The sequence below is a fragment of the Micromys minutus genome, assembly GCF_963924665.1.
Source record: "Micromys minutus genome assembly, chromosome: 5".
NCBI classification, from domain to species: Eukaryota; Metazoa; Chordata; class Mammalia; order Rodentia; family Muridae; genus Micromys; species Micromys minutus.
Genome location: NC_137974.1, coordinates 68,956,314 through 68,973,458, shown reverse-complemented (window position 1 = coordinate 68,973,458; position 17,145 = coordinate 68,956,314). Strand labels below are relative to the sequence as shown.

Genomic DNA, 17,145 nt, shown 5'->3' with positions numbered 1-17,145 from the left:
GTCTCTTTGGTATCTCTGTTTGGATTGGACTTGAGAGAGGAGGCAAAGTGGAAACCAGGAAGGAAACTGAGTCAAGTGAAGGATTGTTGGTGACTTAGACATTGTGGGCAGAGCGAGCCAATATCATTTTCTGGAATAATTTGATCACTGGATAATGCAGAAAACTTGTTCTAGGATCGCTGTTATTCCTAACAGACTTTCAGTTTTCTTTAGAAAAAAATCTTTATTTTTATGCATCTTCTCCCTTATCAAGCATTTGGAAATCATTCGACAATTATGTATCGATGCAGGCCTCCCTCCTGGAGTAAACACAATTACTAAAAAGATGTTAAATCCTTCAGATATTATCATTAAATGATGGCTGAAGTCAGAGGCAAATAGATGTCTCCACTAAGAGCCATTGATACTCTTCTGACAATAGGTCTGGTCAATGCTGAAGGGCAGCTAATGGGTGAGGGCTAAGACATTACCTGAAATTTTAACCTACTACCTGAATTAAAAAGCATCCCTAAAACTGCCCTGCAAAATCATTAAGGTGACACATCATCTTTTATTAAGTCTCTACTAAGTGAAAAGCAGCAAATCAGGGCTGCCAAACAAGATAATGTTCTCAAAAGCACCAAAAATTCTAATGTGGAATTGTAAGGGTTAACCTCATAAACGAGAAAAGTTAGATGAATTTTTCAACTAATATGATAGTGCTGGCTGTAAACATTAAAGATAAGCAAAGAACTGAGAATTTATGGAATTAACTTATATATACATATACATAATATATATATATATATATATATATATATATATTCCATGTTACTTAGTTGTATTTGTTGTCTGTACTCTGTAGTGTGTATTTGCATGTGTGTGCACATGTGAGTCAGAGGACACCTTGTGAAAGTCAGTTCTTTCCTTTCAGTATGTTGGTTTTGCAGATCATACTAAGATCCTCACAGCAAGCACCTTTGTTGGCACAGAATGTTGGTCCCTAATTTCTGAACGACTAATTGTAAACCTGCTGTAGAGAATGAAAGGGCCATGGTTAATTTCAGAACTGTTTTCTTTATGGTTCCTAGGTTTCTAGTGGTTGAAAATTTACTCAATAGTGAAAATGCTTCATGTTAGGGTTTCTCTTATCTTCATGGTAGTGTTAATCTTTATCACTTTGAAGGTGTGTATGTGTGTGTGTGTGTGTGTGTGTGTGTGTGTGTGTGTGTGTTTAGCTCTGAGTTTTATAATATCACTAACATGTCATATAAAGCTCTATGAGATATTGTTTTAAAACAATTAGAAGCTGGGTTTGGTCACTTGTATATATAGTTCCAGCACTCAGTAGGCTGAAATCTGAGGAATGCTGTAACTTTATATTTTAATGCAAACTTAATATTAAATAAATAAATAATAATCCCTAATGGGACTAGAGAGAGGGTTGCACAGCTAAAAACAGCTGTTGTTCTTCTAAGCACCCATTGCCCAGAACCTAAGTAGACACCTCCAACCCAACTGAACTCCACTCCAGGCTCTGGTTGGCTGCGTTTGGTCTCTCTGGGCATAGGCATTCACGTTCTTCTCTGAGATATATGAGGAAGGATGGCTGACTTGTAGAAAAATAAACTGAAACATCTACTTGAATTACTTGTTCATAGATAAGTTCCATGATATACTAAAACAATTTTCAAATGCAGCATACAGATTTTGCTAATTTTTTAACTAAATGGCTTTTTATTTGAATCAGCATCTAATTTTCCCCAAAATTTAGTGATTTAGGGAATTTTAAGCCACAGAGCATACACACAAGTGCTTTATTTTCCAAAACTAAATTTAAAAATTGCCACCAGTACACAGATCCAAAAATCATCCAGATAGATGCTTAGAAAATTGGACAAAGACCTCAAATAAATATTAAGTTGAGTTCTTATTCTTACATTGTAGTGAAATTTTGTGCACTTTTGAATCCTTGGGGCAGGAAGACGTTCTTCTTTTAGCCAGCCTAATAATAGGAAGGAAGGCATGTGCAGGTGACACCTAAGAGCTAACACTGATGAATGTAGGTGTACCTAAAAAGAATTCACTGGTTGTAAAGAATTTCTGCAAGCACAACTATGTTTAAAGACTATTTGAAAAAAATTGCATAATGTACAGAAAGATATTATGAAAAGGAAATGTATGGTTTTAGTATCATAAGGATGCCCATATCACTATTGGGTCTACTTCTGATGTCTTTAGTCAGTCCTTCATATTATATCTTTACATTTCACTGTATCTGATGTTTGCATCCTGAATGACAACTTAAACTTCATGAATAAAAAATTACAGGTAACACTTTTTACTGTAACATGAAACATTATGACACAGGAATAATAATAATGTGATGGCCAGAGCAGTGAATGTGGTTTGTTTTATTTTTTAGAAAAATAACAAAAACAAAGAACAACACCAACACCAACAAAACATGCCCTATGCAGCTCTTCACATTCGCTCTACCACTTTACAGTCTGCTTTGTAGATATCCTTGAAATCAATTGAACACGTGTACCATGCTTTCTAAGGATGGTAACAGTGAGAATAAGCCTTGGAACATTTAAAAGTATAGGGAATACATACCAAATCATTTATGATGACAGCTAGCACTTTGCTAATCATTGAAAAACCAATGGATAAGAGAGTTTCAGGGGGCTAGAGATGTGGCTCAGTAAGCATACACCAAACCCTAAGTTCAATCATCAACACCGTATAAACTGGACATGGTGTAATTCCAGTACCCACGTAGTGGAATTAGGGGTATCAGAAATTCAAGGTCATCTTCAACTACATAGGGAGTTTGGGACCAGCTACGTGGGAGCCTGCACCCACAAAAGGAGTTATTTGTCTTAAAATAGCAAGGCATTTTATGGAAAAATAATATATATGCATCAAAATGGTGACACTCTTTTATTACTCAACTTTTAATAGTAACCAGATGTAGAACTTGACAGCTCCTCTCTCACCTTGCAGAGCATCCCTCCTACCACCTGTTCCAAATTTTGGTGTCTCTCTAACAGATTTAGTACACTGTTTTATGTTTTCTTTTAAATAAGGAAGAGCATGTGAGTCCATATTTACTATTTCATAGATTATTGTGCTTAAGATAAAGTATAGGGGGCGCTATTGTGGAGAAAAGGTGGGTGATATCAAGAGGATACACATGAAAAAGACATGGAGCATCTCACGTTGTGGATAAACACAGAGAAGAGCAGAAGGTTATCACTTAGAAACCAGAGTTAGTTACTTCTCAATTCTGCCTGGAGATAGGGAACGTTAGCCGTCCAATGACTGTACAGAGTAAAGCAAATTGACCCACTTTTCTAAAGATGTCTTCTACATGATCTTCAGAGTCTTGAATCCAGTATTGGATTCAAACACTGTATTGAATCCAGACTTTATCTCTGACAGTCAGAGGTGGATGATGCTAATACCTTGAGTAATGAACTCTCATCGCATGTATATAAATATATAACTTTCTCAACTTCGAAGTCTTATTTACAGTGAAGTTCTTTCACTTGTCAAGATATTGGATTCATTTGTGGGACATAAATTCATCATGTGGAAGTCATAAGCACTTAGACTCCATCTTGAGAGGACAGTTATCGCATTAAAGTGAACCTGCCATGCAGAATGAACAATAGAAGTGTTGTGTTTTAAAACTCTCAGGCCCCTAAGTATATCTTCTTCCTTAAAACTTTGACGGGCTGAGATAAATGTTTTTCATTCGGCCTTGAATGCTTGTAACAAAGACAAGATTAGAGACATACAGCCAATGACATAAGTTGTTTGCTCTATGCCTGTCATTTGGTACAATTACAATTTGAAACATTAGCACCTGAAGTGATACTAGGTTTATTTTTTAAATATAATTTGGCATGTTTGAGTGAAATCATGGAAGACTTAGAAAATTTTGAAGTGGCCAACATTCTGAGATTTTTTTTTTCATTAAAATACTTCATAATGTTTTACCTAATGATTCCCAAATCAAGTATGTTCCTTCTTGATATCAACCCATGAACATTAAAATAAGACTTCTTATAGACTCTAAAAAGGGACAGTGTAAGCGATACTCTGTAGCTTAAGTTGGAAGTCCAAGTGAGAGAGAGAAACTGTCACTGATCTGAAATGGTCTGCATATGCACATTTAACCCAATGACCTAGGCCATTAAGAAATGTAAAATGCAAAACCAAAGGTACAGAGAAACTAACACTATTCCTTGTGTCCACCCCCCCTTTTGGTTTCAGAGTCATTTTTAACACGTTTAGTAACTTGGCTAAAATATTTAAGTACACTCACACATACAGGTTTCCTAGCTGGAGAGTTTCCATGCCTGGGGGAGGGGAGGTGACAATTGGTGCATTCTTTACAGAGCACGTGTAAGGATGATAAAGTTGATTGGTTGAGTCTCGCAGCTTCCCCCTTTTCCTCTCTTCTTTTTTCTATAGAGTAGTTCAGCAGGGGGGTGACAGGGTTACCCCATAGCCACCAGCTCTACTAACAAGACGTAGGTTGATACCATTTTTATTGTTCTGCTGGGGTGGGAAAGAAACCATATGCTTTAGCATTTTAAATGGCTACACCAAAGAGAAAATTGAACCAGACCCCTCCCCCATCCTGCTGGACTTTGGGGTGGGTTTATTCTAAATATTCAGCGGATTTAGGGTTAGCTTAATGTTTCTGCGCCTGGACAAAGAGACAGTGGAAGGCAAGAAATATTAAGGAAATTTAGAAGAGCATTGAGTAAGTGAAGTATGGATTGGGAAGCTTAAACTGAAGCCCACCCCTCCCCTGGATACCAGGCAAAGGCAGTGAGAGTCGGAACCAGCTGATGCCTCTTCCCGTTTCCAGGGTGAAATTTTCAGAGCAGCTAATTCTAAAGGGAAGAAAAATCCCTTACCAGCAGCGGAGAAGATCGTATCACCCAACCCAAGCTATGTAACCTTTTTAGGCAGGCTTTTTAGAGAAATCCGCATCTTAAAAGACAGCATTCACGGTCCAAACCACGGGCCTGGAATCAGAGCTGGTATGAAAATATGAAAAGCCTCTTTACACTCTGAGTGTTTGAAACGATCCGATGAGCATAGCAAGTGTCTGCCAACGCTCAGCGGCTGCTGGTGCCGCTGCCGCCGCCGCTGCTTCTCCTAGAGGGATGGACAGAGCTAGTCCTGATTTCAGCACCTCCGGCGCTGGACAGCTCTCTGCACGCCGCACCACCGCCTGCTTGCTTTTTCCCACTCTCGCTTTGCCTTACTGGAGATGCATCTAAATTACGTCCTGTTCAACAACAAGTAGATTTTTTTTTCCTGTACGGGAATTACAGTAGGCGATTCTCTCAATTAAACTGCATTTTCTTCTTTACGGACTTGGCTGTCAGGCGTATTTATCTCGATCTCCCCTCCACCCCCTTTGCAGGAACGAATCTTTGGGAACGTGGTCCACCCAGGGATGTAAAACTGTGCTTACCGATGCATCCCATACGAAATGCTTATGTGATCGGCTCTCTACCTTCGCCATTTTGGCTCAGCAACCTAGAGAAATAGTAAGTAACAAAGGAAAAACACGGCTTTAATGCAAAGGCAGGGACAGTGTGGCGAGTGTTTCTCCAGGGAACTGCATTTCAAAGGGGGAAATAGAAAAAAATAAGGTTGCAGGGTGGCAAAATCTGGTTCTTCTCCTCAGCTACAGTAGCTCGGTGAAAGGAATTCTAGTTGGTGTGCTATAACTAAATTCTACTCAATTTTATGTCTTATAACTTGGCATTTCTGTAGTATAGTTTTGGTGATCTACTTACTCTGTTATCAGTAATATTCTGCAAACTTTTAAATAAAAATAATTGCCAACTCAAGGTTTATTTTAAAGCTGGAAGGCTGTTCTGTGGGAATTTGTGACAATGCTGTTAGGAATAGAAAGACCCCAGCCACTAGAGCTGAACACATTGCAGATCTGCATTGGATATTTCCAGCACAGGTTTTCTGAGGGTGTCCTTGGATACACATGTATTTTTAAATCAAATTAAGTTTTCATGGAGACATGGTTGTTTGGAACTGTAAAATCATTCCTTAAAAGCATGTGAGAATTTTGCAAAGAAAAAAAAAAGGAAAGGAAAAATAGTTTTTGAAAGAAAGAGCTGTACAGAGCAGTCTAAGAAAAAAATAATATTCTCATCAAATGTACTTTGAGAAATTTTTACAGAAGATTGAAATCATGACAAATAGATATTCTGATAAATAAGAATTTCTGCCTGAATCTGGCCTAAAAGTATCACGACTTTTGCTTATTTTGATGATACATGTACCTAATAATGTGCTAACAGATCTTGTGAGGGACACAGTTAATCATACAGATTATTGCTTCAAACTTCTAATATAAAAATTTATGGAAACCAGATGAATTCATTAGTTATGATCATGCTACTGTCTAAGACAAGAAGCCATTTGGATCAGTGGTTGTCAGTATGGTTTATATATGTTTTTAAAACCAGCTGAATTCATTAGTTATGGTCATGCTACTGTGTAAGGAAGGAAGTCATTTGGACCAGTGGATGTCAGTACTGTTTATTTATGTTTTTAAAGATATAAGCTTATTTTTCAAGGTCATGGCCTTAGGGACTGATACTGTCACTATGCAAACTATCTCCACATACTTTGTTCATAGGAAAAAAATATAATCGAAGGGCTTAAGTGTAGCAATCTATTTTCTTCTGCATACTTGGAAGCCAAGCAAGTGAGATTTCATGTGAGAATACTCGACTCAGAACAAAGTTGTCAGAGTCAGAAAGTTTCACATTTTTCAGTAACTGTGGACCAGATTTGGGAAACATAAGGACTTATAAATGGAAGTAGCAAGATAAGTCTTAACCAAGAATCATACGGAGAAATAACTAAACTGTACTAATTAAAACAAAAGAAAGAAACATGCTGCTTCAGATTTCACTCAAAGAAAATGTCACCTCTGAGCAATGATCATGCAGCTTGGGCTCTTTTGGAAAACTTTAAATAAGTAATGGGTTGTAATCCAGCATTTGAAACTCTAAAGACTTTATTGCTTCACAGTGTGAGAGAAGAGGAGCTTGAGAATGCGTGAGCTGAGTGTTCTGTGGTTAATTATCTGGTAACTATAACAACTATTTATGCTATTCCTGAGTGATGCCTTAGTTTCTCTGAGTCTAGAAATTTATTTTTGTTCATATAAAATTTCTCTTTTTTTTTTCTTTTCTCCCCCCTTACAGGTCATGGAATCCTCTGGCACCCCCTCAGTTACCCTAATAGTAGGCAGCGGCCTCTCCTGCCTGGCCTTGATTACTCTAGCAGTTGTCTATGCAGCATTATGGAGGTATGTAATTAATTGGCAGACCCAAGATGGAGAACTCAGTTTCTCTGTGCTAAAACAGTGACTGTAAGAACAAATGTCTACTGTCTCCATCACATATGGAAGGCAGCATTTTTATAACAGAACTAGGACTTGTGTGACAGAATTGGAACACAGGGACCACATTTGCCTAATTTCTGTCCTTTATTTGTCTGTGGCAAAGATAAATAAACAAAACACACATTCTTTCTAGCCAACATGGTGGTAGACTTTGACAAGTTTTTCACAGGTAAGCACAACTCTCTTCTCTCTGGAGTTTCTTCTCTGTGTGGATAAAGTCTATTAACAGCGGCTGTTGGACCTCAGAACTTAATTGGTACAGTCGAGATTCTCTCTACAGGATAGGATGGCCAAATATGCTTACTGTGCCCTGCACAATGAGTAAAGCCTTCTCTAGTGCCAAAAAAGATAAAATTTCAAAATTCTCTACAAAAGGTCACTTACTTCAGTGTCTGCCCTGAGTCAGATTTTTGACAAGTTTGGTAAAAAAGGACATCATGGAAATATGAAAGGGAAATGTTTGGGAAATTTTGTTCTCCTATGTATTAAATTTTATCTATTTAATAGTCTGTAGAAATTTAATATTTTTCTAGCTAATTTCTTTGGCATTTCTTAGGGTGCTAGAAAGAATTGGGCCCATGAGATTTAGTATATCTCCTCATGCATTGACAGTATAAGTATAATACGGCCAGACTTTTTAATGGATTTTATAATTTTAACAGCTGAAGGTTTTGTAACTGTTGTCAATTATTATTATTATCTAAAATGTAATATTACATTAGTGTGCAGATAATTACCTGTATTTGATATATTTAACATTGTAAGAGTTGATGTGCCCACCTCAAAGTCTTTTATATTTCCTTAGAGTTTTATGCCATCAGCAGCAAAAAAAATCAATTACTGTGTAATAAGGGATATTTATTTAAATTAACATTGGCATTTAAATAAAATATTACTGTCCTTTATGGTTTTCACTCTTTTCAAATGATTAATTGCAGAATATATTTAAATTGTCAGAGATATTCTGATTCTCTATGCTTTGTACAATAGGAAAATATGTGTACATTGTGACTGAGGGATATAGGAGAAGTTCTGCATCCCTGGGGTAGCATCGTGCAGCAGGTAAACACTTGTAGAGTAACCACACTGATACAGAAAGAGAGAAAATAGAAAAGTGCCTAATGTCAATATGATACTGTAGAAAACAGGATTATACGTTTAAGCCTCAATCAGTCTGTTGTCCTGGAAAAGTGAACTGACAGATTTGAAAGAATACCATTTTCCAAATTGCATAAATGATATGTCTTTTTTTAAAGGAATTTGCAAAGATACTAGATAGTTGTAATGACATCATAATCCATACCCATTGGAGTCTCTGGAAATAAATTCTACCTTTAGCAATTTCTCTTAAGGTAGAAATTCCACCTTCTGCTCTACACCTTCCCCACCCCCCCTTCTATACACCTAGAATAGCCAATGTCAAAATATCATATAGTTGTTTATCCACATGAAGTTTTCTCAAATTCAGGAAATGTGGCACAGTCACTCACTACAACAGAATACTAGGAGTTTCTGAAATCATTCAAGAATCTATCAAAAACCTATCCTGAAGTTGAGAAACATAGAAAAGAGTAGCAGGAAGCAGCCCAAATCTCGGTTCCTAAGAATGAAGTAGTCAATTCAATCCTTGTCCACCCTTAAGACAACTGAAAGATTAACTACAGCTTGAAAGTAGTAACAAGACTCGTTCATTTCTAAATGGACCTTGTACTGCCCTTCCTTTGAAGCACCCTATAAACACCAAGCATATCCTAAAAACGTTCTGATTCAGCTGAAAGAGTGTTGAGAGCCTCCTGAGTGTTGACCTCCTCCTGCCTTTTTCTCTAATGAAAACATTTGGGATTGGCGTGTTTCTAGTGATTTCTAAAACAGATTAGCATGTGGTTCACTTTATAGATGACATGCCATTTTGCATTTTGCAGGTGTTCCATGTAGTTATTAAAAATTGAAAGGGCTGTAAGTATGGCCCAGAGTTTGTGTTTACCTTTAATTAGTGATACTCAGGTTCAGTTCTGAGAGACATTGCTTCCATTGCTGTTAACACTATTGGTGATCATGATAATGTTGATTATTATGATAATAGTTATGACAATAATAATATAGTAAGCTGTTTTCTTTCCACCTCCCCATACAGCTAGTGGAAATACACTGTTACTTCCAAAAGCAATTCAGCATGGCCTCTCAGTCAACATAAATGGTCCATATCTCTTTTAATAGAGAAAGTCATATGATAAACTTGGAAGTAGTGGCATTTCTTAGCAGTATTTAGTGTAACAATGTGACTCAGTATTGTCAAGAAAAGAAAACATCTCAAAAGTGTTCAGGGCAGCCAGTTCATTTTTTATCACTATATCTGTATTGTTGTGATGATGGTGGCTTTTCCACTTATAAGCAAAAACTGTCACTGAAATCTTAGTGTCAAGATATATGTTTTTTCTCTCATGGAGGTCATTAACATCAGGAAAGATTTATAGCTTCTATTCACACAAAGGGAGTATTATATTTGTTGATACCTTTAGCACTTCGTTGTGTTTATCACATGCTTAACTACTCACAATACATGACACAGATCCAACAATTCCTGAAGCCACTTTATGCTATCAACCTAACATAGTCCAGCTTGGGTTTATTTCGTGAACAGTTCTCTTACATCATGACACCTAATATTTGCGTCTTGGTGTTACTTTTTGCGTTTATTTTGCTTTAATTTCTGAAATATTTGGTTGCTGCCTGCATACTACTCAAAGATGGAGTGAGGAGAAAGAAACTTTGTGAGATTACACAGTTCAAATAGTATTTCCAGATCTTCAGTTCTTCCATCCTGCGTTGCTCAGAAAATCTGGTATCTGCTGTGAAATAAGAGCCCATGTTGTAGTGGAAACGGAACAGTCTGAACACACAGCAAATACAAAGTTGCCTTACAGTTATTGTTATGATTAGCACAGAGTACAGTTAGGCAAAATAGCTGCTACCCTTTCAGGGCAAACAGCTGGTGGAACATTTGATTCTGAACAGTTTTTCACTGATACCTTAGTACACTTGACAATTCCGTTACATTAAATATACATACTTTGTCCTAAGGGTAAAATATGGCGGTGACCAAGAATGCTCCCATCTAATGGGAAAGATCAGTTGAGGAGTGACTTCATTTTTATTCATAGAGGCTCTTGCTGCTTTCTTTTTTCAAAAAAAATTACTCAAGGACCTAAGGAAAAGCCTAGCTACATAAAAATGATTGAGTAGTTACTGAAGCTCACAGAATTACAAAAAATTAATATATGCTTCTAGTATTCAGGAGAGTTGTAGCACTTTCCTGTTAGGCCTCAGCATTTCTGTTACCTGGCAGAGATGTTTTCAATGTTCATATACATATGTAAGATGGTAATTATAATAATTGATGTAATTTGAAGAAATTTTATATAGCCCGGACAAGCAAATGCATTTTTCTCACATATGTTCAACTTAGGCTCTGTTAATTATGACATATTATTTTTAAAAATGCCTAGAAGTCTCCTGTACATGCTGTGTACTCTAAATTTGGATACCTAGAAAAATTATATATGAAAAAAATGATTTTTCATAACTTTATATGAAATTTTAGGTCAGAGCTTCTTTTTCCAGTTAATTCTACCAATTACCCAATATGAAATTTATCATTTTTTCCTCTTTTTTACTAGGTACATTCGCTCTGAGAGGTCCATTATTCTAATTAACTTCTGCCTCTCTATCATCTCATCTAATATCCTCATACTGGTTGGACAGACTCAGACACACAATAAGGTATGATGGCTGCCTACTCTGATTCTATTCATGCGTTTGCTTTGGCATGTACTTAGCTATTTGCCTGGGTATTGAGTCTAAATTTCTTTTGAAATATATTACTGTTAATTATTGCTTTTGTTTCTGATTTAATGCACTGCCTACTATGGTTCACAAACAATTCTCACTTGGTTTTAAATTCTTTAGTTATGTAGGCTATATAGTAATCAGAATATGAGTTAAGTATTACATCAAAGCTCTATGTCTTTAAAGCCTTGAGATGCCAACAACACAGTTTTTGTATTATTTATTGTCCCAATTGTGCAGTCTTCAACCAGAGTCAGACAGTGCTTATGTTTAGATCTAATTTATTAACATATCAATTAGGAAAGTGACAGAATCAATGAATTACTATCATAGCATCACTGAAAATCTACCTGCAAAAGGGTTTGCGCGCAACAGTCACAGGGTCCACATCTATGCTTAGACCTTTAGAATGTTTTTTTTTCTTTCCTGAAAGCACTTTAGTAGTTAGAAACACTGCTGTTATTTAAGCATATATTCAATTTTTATCGAAGCGCAAAAGTATATGTCCCATTTCTAGGAATTGGCATATATATGTATATGTATATGTGTATGTGTACGCATACATATACATATATGTGAATGTTCTTATTTCCTTCCATAAATGCTTGTCTTTACCGAACTATTCTGTACTATATCTTAGGAAACCCAGCTTCAAGTTACTTTACCTGGGTCTTAGTGTACCCACAGTTTACAAGATGGTGTAAGAGGAGCAGAGGACAGTGGGCAGACATGAGGGAGAAAGAAGCAGAGAGAAGGAAGGAGGGAGGCTGTGAACACGCTGTTACCATGCTGTCCCTCCCGATCTGGTCTTGCCCATGTGCTGGGCTTCAGACCCTCCTTGCTCACATAGTCTCTAGTTCCAGTTCCTTAGCTGGCTGTCCTTGAGTTTCCCCAGGCAGAAGAAGGGCTTCCCTCCGAACTAGGAATCAAAAACTGAGTCTAGGACCTAGGGAAAACAAATTAAGCCGCAATGTGTTTGAGCCCACTATTTACTTTAAAAAAATATTTTTTATATAAAATGCTTACATCCCATCCCATTGCACACACTAAATTCTATACCTCTCATTAGACTATGGAAGAAAGTGATGCTCAGTAGGAAATATGCTTGTAAAGCTGTTTCATGCAGTGCAACATGAAACTACCAGTGCATTTAGTAGAATAGAGCTTTCTATGATGTTTATTGCCATAGTAAGGCTATGATCTACCTCATGCCTCACCTATAGACGCATGTAATCCACATCTGTAATTTACATTTCTATTGACTACATTTAAGCAAAGTGAAAAGATGCAATCAGCATCATTTAACAACATTATATTTAACTCAATATACCAGTAACATTACCATTTAGACAAATAATCAATATGTAAGTGTGAATGGGAGAATTTATCAAATCAAGTCTTTATAACCTGGTGTATATTTTATACTTAAAATGCCTCTCATTTGAATCAGCTCCATTTCAATTGTTCAGTGATGAAGCAGGGCTAATGACAACTGCATTATAGTTGTGTGCATCCAAATGTTAACAATATCTAATAACCAAAGTGCTCAAAACAAAAACAAAATCTCCTTGTGTCCATTTTGGCTTTTGCAAGTTTCTGCTTTCCTCGTTTTCTGATATTTTCTAATATTTTCAATGTCGGAGGCAAGATAAGACAAGCCTTGTTTTCTTTTCCATTTCTGATGGTGAGAAATGGCTGGTGTTTGCTTATTAAAAACTAAGGAGAAGTTTTATATGGTATGGTTACTCCCCAGGAAACTAACTATAGAGTAGATCCCATGTGGTGTTGGAACCAGGGTGAGCTTGTTCCACACTGACTACGCTAATTTTTACTGCTAGTTATGTTGCTCATGGGGAGGAGTAGATAGTAGGTGGTGGTGATTATCTGCTTTTCTCTTATTCTACATTAATTTTGAGTTGTTGGCGCAGCATTGGTATTCTTGTAAGGTTAGGGTAATTCATATTAGAATAAAAATGAGATAAAAGTTTAAAAACATTAACATTTTATTCTAAGCCATTTCAGGCCATATTAAATTTCTAAGAAACAATTACATATCTGATATGTGTTTTGAATTGAATTACGTTGGTCATATTTGATTTTATATGTGTTTTGGTGTGTGAAAGTTAATACCCACCTTTTTATTCAACAAGATGAAAAATGTGTATAGTTCACATAAACATAATCTATATAAACCAAACTCTAAGCTAGAAAAACTTACAAAGTAAAAATATGGATTGTTGGCCAACTGTGTTTTATTAGGGTTGTACGTAGAAATTCTTAGCTACTATGGCCAATTTGTAATTGGTGTGATTCTGATGTTTGACTTTTCTGACAAGTTTCGACTAGAGCTGTAGTATTTTCTACTTAAAAATGGAAACACATGAGACTCTTGATGAGCAAATTATTTGGTACTACTGTCTTTGCTACTCTGTGTGAAAACTGGCATTTGCTGCTGCTGTCCAGAATCATGCTGAAGTGTTGAAGTGTAGTCTTCCCAACTCTCTGCTAAAACATAATTGACCCAGTTATCATACTAGGCTCTCTGCTTGCTTTTGAATTGGGGTAAAAACAAGCCAAAATAATCCACTGTTTAAAAAATGAATATACTTATTATTTAAACTATGGATTCAACTGCTGGCAATAAAAAAGTGAATTAAATGTATTATCTTGTCTCTCCTCTTAAAATACTGTTGTAAAATTTAATTATAACTTCCTTCCTTATATGTTGAGCTTTTCTCATGAAGCAGCTTTACCCTTTGATGTCTTTCTGCTTTCCAAACCCTCAACCAAGATATTCATGTTTCACTCAAATTTACAGGCCATGAGTTTATACCATAAAGTAAACGTGTGTAATTGTGTAGTTTTGTGCATTAGCTTTGATGCTGTTCTGTTGAAAGAAGAAAGGAATATTTAGGGTTATAAATTCACAAAGTGGTTTGATTACCAAAATTTCTCCCAAATAAACATATTTGTGTTTTATTCCATTAGTCTGTGATATACTTTATTATTTTAAAAAAAATTAGAGGACTCAACAGAAGAAAGCAGAGTTGGATAAGTTGTTTCTATTTGTGGTGGTGGTTAAGGGATGACAAGCAACCAGGAAGTTTAGTTCACTCAGAAACAGTGCCTAGATAGCTTGCCATTTTCAACGTCACTACTAGGTTATAATGAAATAGTTATTATACAGTTATTAAAATAACGCTTGTTAGCAAATCAGGAACAAAACGTGTTCTGTAGACTCAGGCAGAGCCAGGGTCTTTTATGTTCTTAGACACTTTGACAATAACCTGTGTAGAACAGCCTCTGAATGTGGACATAGCACACTTCTAAAACAGAGTCTGCAGCCTTCAGTCAGCAAGACTCAATCAGAAATATTCATAATCAGTGTCAAGTACAGAATAATTGGGCATAATACTGTGACACTTTCTCTAAGAGGTACAAAATAGATATTTCAGTGGAAAGCTAAATATAATTTATTCAAATGACAGAAATAATGAGGGTATAATGGCTTGTACCTTTAATTCGGCATCTAGGAGGCAGAAAAAAGGTGGATCTCCATGAGTTAAAGACCAACTTACTGTACTTAGTGAGTTCCAAGACAGCCAAGGGTTCTTAAATCTTGTCTCACAAAAAAAAAAAAAAACAGAAAATTTGAAGAAACAAGAGTAAGAAATGACTGATGATACTCATTTATCTTTATATATTGAATATCTATATTTTGGCCAAAGAGAACCTATTAATTTACAACAATTACATGTGACTTTGGTAGTGAGTTTTGTCAAATTATGCATAGAGAAACTAGATTAGAAGGGCATGTATTTGCCTCACTGGAAGTATGGAGCTTCTAAAATCAAAGTTGTCCTCTGTAACTTGATCATCACTGGATCCCTATTTGATTAAACATTAAATTATCATATCATATAGAAAATACTGAAGTGTAAGAAAATAACTTTAGGCCATTCTATCCAGAACAAAGGTTAAAGTCTTTAAAAAATACTCAATATATGAGGGAAAAAATTATACACTATCTTTAGTCTTGGAATACTCAAACTCAATTTTTAAAAAAAGTCCCGAGTAGCTGAAAAAGAGAAACTTGGAAACCAATTGTATACATGCTATTTTCTCAGTAATATTTAGGTAGTTTGATCTTGCAGTTTTATGTATGCAGCAGTGGACTGTGTAATCAGATATATCTTTTAATGAAGAACTGTAAACAGTACTTTAAGAGGATCACTGTCCTAGAACATTTTTTTTTAATCACATGCTCTTCAAAGTTGTCTCTCTTTATCTCATGCTTGTTTTATTTCTCTAAGCATGGTGGGCTTTTTGTTGTGAGCTTTGCCCTTAACAGTTGAGCCACTTCCACAGCCCACTTGGCGTATTTTAATTCTGTAATTTGTAATAGGATATTTAATAAAGAAGCTTACAGTCAGTGGGAGATGGTTCTCTCTGGTTGTACTTGTACATTGTAAGGATGAGACTCTCCATTTGGATATCTTAAACCGCGCCAAAGCCTCTTTGTTTCTCCTTAATTCGCCTACGAGTTTCTTTGAGGATAAACACACCTGATTCACAGATTTACCTAGATGCCAGGCCGATGTGTTTAAGCTTCAGAGATCCGACACTGAATCCCCTTCCCTTGAGAGCCAGGAAAACAGAACATCTGCCCTTGAGTTTCATTGTTCTCATCAAGCAGGGGGTTGAGGGTATCTGAAAGAGGAAAGCCTGAGCATATAAAATGTTCCACTTCTAGCCAGACGACCTGGGACACGATGCGCTGCCTTAGCTTCTTGTCCCAGTTACATGAGCTAGTACTGGGGACGTTTTGAACCCAGAGCCCAGTGCTTGCTAAGCACTCCTCGAATGTCTATGGTGATTGTAGGTAATGATGGCTGAGGGATTTACAGCTGGTCCTGTTCCCTTTTTGAGCTGCGGATTTCCTCCTGACAAATTTCCTTCTCTCTACTAGCTTCCTGGTTTGTGTCTTCTTTCCACATTGACACACATATTTAAACACTGAGTGCCTTTGGTGGAGTCTCCAACCAAGTATATATGCTTGGACTCTGGAAGATAGTCTTAATATCTCTGCCCCCCCCCCAAAGCCAATATTTCATCTGTCTATGCCATTTAAACTCTCTGTTTTCAAAGTCAGCCCTGTCTCTTTCAGATACAGATGCTGCATCCTAACATGTTTAAACCCACTCTGCCCCATGGCTCAGCTCACAGGACTGGAATTCAAATATGCTCCACACCCACACGTACTGTCTACAGAAGTGATTTCTCAAATTTTGACCACAGGAAAGGAATGGAACATGTTTTAATCATAGTTGGTATTCCCTACTCTTTCTTCGTTGATGTAATAGAACTCAGAAATAAATTTTACCGGAGAGTCGTACAAATTAGAAGACTGCATTGATCTTAAGCATGATCTTACTGACCCCTCCACCCTCCTTCTAGTTTACTAGGTTTAAGTTCATCACATCTGCAATATCACACCGCCTACATCAAAGTCAACTGCTGGCTTCTTACTTCATATAATACTTCATCCAAGAGAATTGTTCATATGTCACAGTGTCATCTATTGCTCCAAAAGACTTGCTCTTGCTCATGGGCATATATACCATATATATATATATTCCTATATTTAGACCCATTATCATTAGTGCTTAACTACCATGCTCCGCTGTGTTAACTGTCTCCAACCTTACTACATACCTCTGGAGTTGAGGCTTAGTTAAACTCATCCTTAAATTCATTGTCAGTAAATAGTCCAGTTATTGGCAGGATACAGCAAATATTTATTAAGTAAGTACACTGTTGTGGTTAATTTTAAGGGCTTACTCGAATAGATT

At 36.6% G+C, this 17,145-nt stretch overlaps 1 protein-coding gene across 1 annotated transcript in view; it reads left to right on the top strand.

The window, feature by feature from the left end:
• The window catches only part of ADGRB3 (adhesion G protein-coupled receptor B3), a gene marked incomplete at both ends in the record, with an annotated part of 694,930 nt that overhangs the window by 543,445 nt on the left and 134,340 nt on the right, over positions 1 to 17,145 (top strand). Inside the window, 3 exons of the mRNA XM_080917177.1 lie at positions 5,432 to 5,558; positions 7,248 to 7,351; positions 11,125 to 11,227. Of these exons, the coding sequence (XP_080773303.1) occupies positions 5,432 to 5,558; positions 7,248 to 7,351; positions 11,125 to 11,227 (334 nt within the window). The remainder of the gene's footprint in view (positions 1 to 5,431; positions 5,559 to 7,247; positions 7,352 to 11,124; positions 11,228 to 17,145) is intronic.